General features: G+C 64.5%; 1 protein-coding gene across 1 annotated transcript in view; it reads left to right on the plus strand.

The window, feature by feature from the left end:
- The window catches only part of ANO9 (anoctamin 9), a 15991-nt gene that overhangs the window by 2918 nt on the left and 12174 nt on the right, over positions 1-899 (plus strand). The window contains exons 8-11 of the mRNA XM_010861088.1: positions 38-134; positions 242-302; positions 378-460; positions 801-899. The exon at positions 801-899 is cut by the window's right edge and continues 1 nt beyond it. Of these exons, the coding sequence (XP_010859390.1) occupies positions 38-134; positions 242-302; positions 378-460; positions 801-899 (340 nt within the window). The remainder of the gene's footprint in view (positions 1-37; positions 135-241; positions 303-377; positions 461-800) is intronic.

An 899-nucleotide genomic window follows, 5' to 3' on the forward strand; every position in this document is an offset into this window, starting at 1 on the left:
GAAAGCCCGGCAGCCAACTCGGTCCCTGCGCCCTCAGCAAGGAGATCTGCAAGGCCCACGACATCTATATGTGCCCTCGCGGCGACCACAACCGCAGGTTCCAGCGGCTCTCAGACACCTGCGCCTATGCCAAGGTTTGCGCGGGATGGAGGCGGGCCCAGCGGGTCCTCCCGGGGAAGGGGAGGCCTGGGCCGGGGGCTGGGGCGAAGGCCACCCCAGCCCAACGTGCCCCTCCCTCTAGCTCACCCACCTCTTTGACAACGAGGGCACCGTGCTGTTCGCCATCTTCATGGCGCTGTGGGGTGAGTCGCGCGGACCTGGGGCCCCCTGAGCAACACAGGTAGACACGTCCCTGAGGCCTCTGCTTTCTGGCGCAGCCACCGTGTTCCTGGAGCTGTGGAAGCGGGAGCGAGCCCGAGTGGTCCTGCAGTGGGAGCTGTACGGGTGGGACGAGGACCAGGTGAGGCTGACCGGCGGCTGGCTCGGGCCCTGAGAGGCTGCTGAGTCCAAGGGGTTCCGTGTCCAAGGGCTTCCCGTCGAAGGTTCCCATGTCCAAGGGTTTCCTGTGTCCGAGGGGGTGTCTGTATCCAAGGGCTTCCTGCTTCAAAGTTTCCTGTGTCCGAAGGGGTTCCGTGTCCGAGAGGTTCCACGTCCCAGGGGTTCCGTGTGTGAGTGGGTTCAGTGTCCAAGGGGTTCTTGTGTCTGAGGGGGTCCTCTGTCTGAGGGAGGATCCCAGGCCCCAGGGGGTTCTGCATCTGAGGCAGTTCCGGCATCTGAGGCCAGTTGGGTGCCTTCCACAGGAGGAAATGGCTCTGGGGCTCATAAGCTGCCCAGACTACCAGCCGCAGCTGCACCAGCACTCCTACCTGCGGAGCACCGTCATCCTTCTCCTGTCTCTC

Source organism: Bison bison, unplaced genomic scaffold (genome assembly GCF_000754665.1).
Source record: "Bison bison bison isolate TAMUID 2011002044 unplaced genomic scaffold, Bison_UMD1.0 scf7180017857661, whole genome shotgun sequence".
NCBI lineage: Eukaryota > Metazoa > Chordata > Mammalia > Artiodactyla > Bovidae > Bison > Bison bison.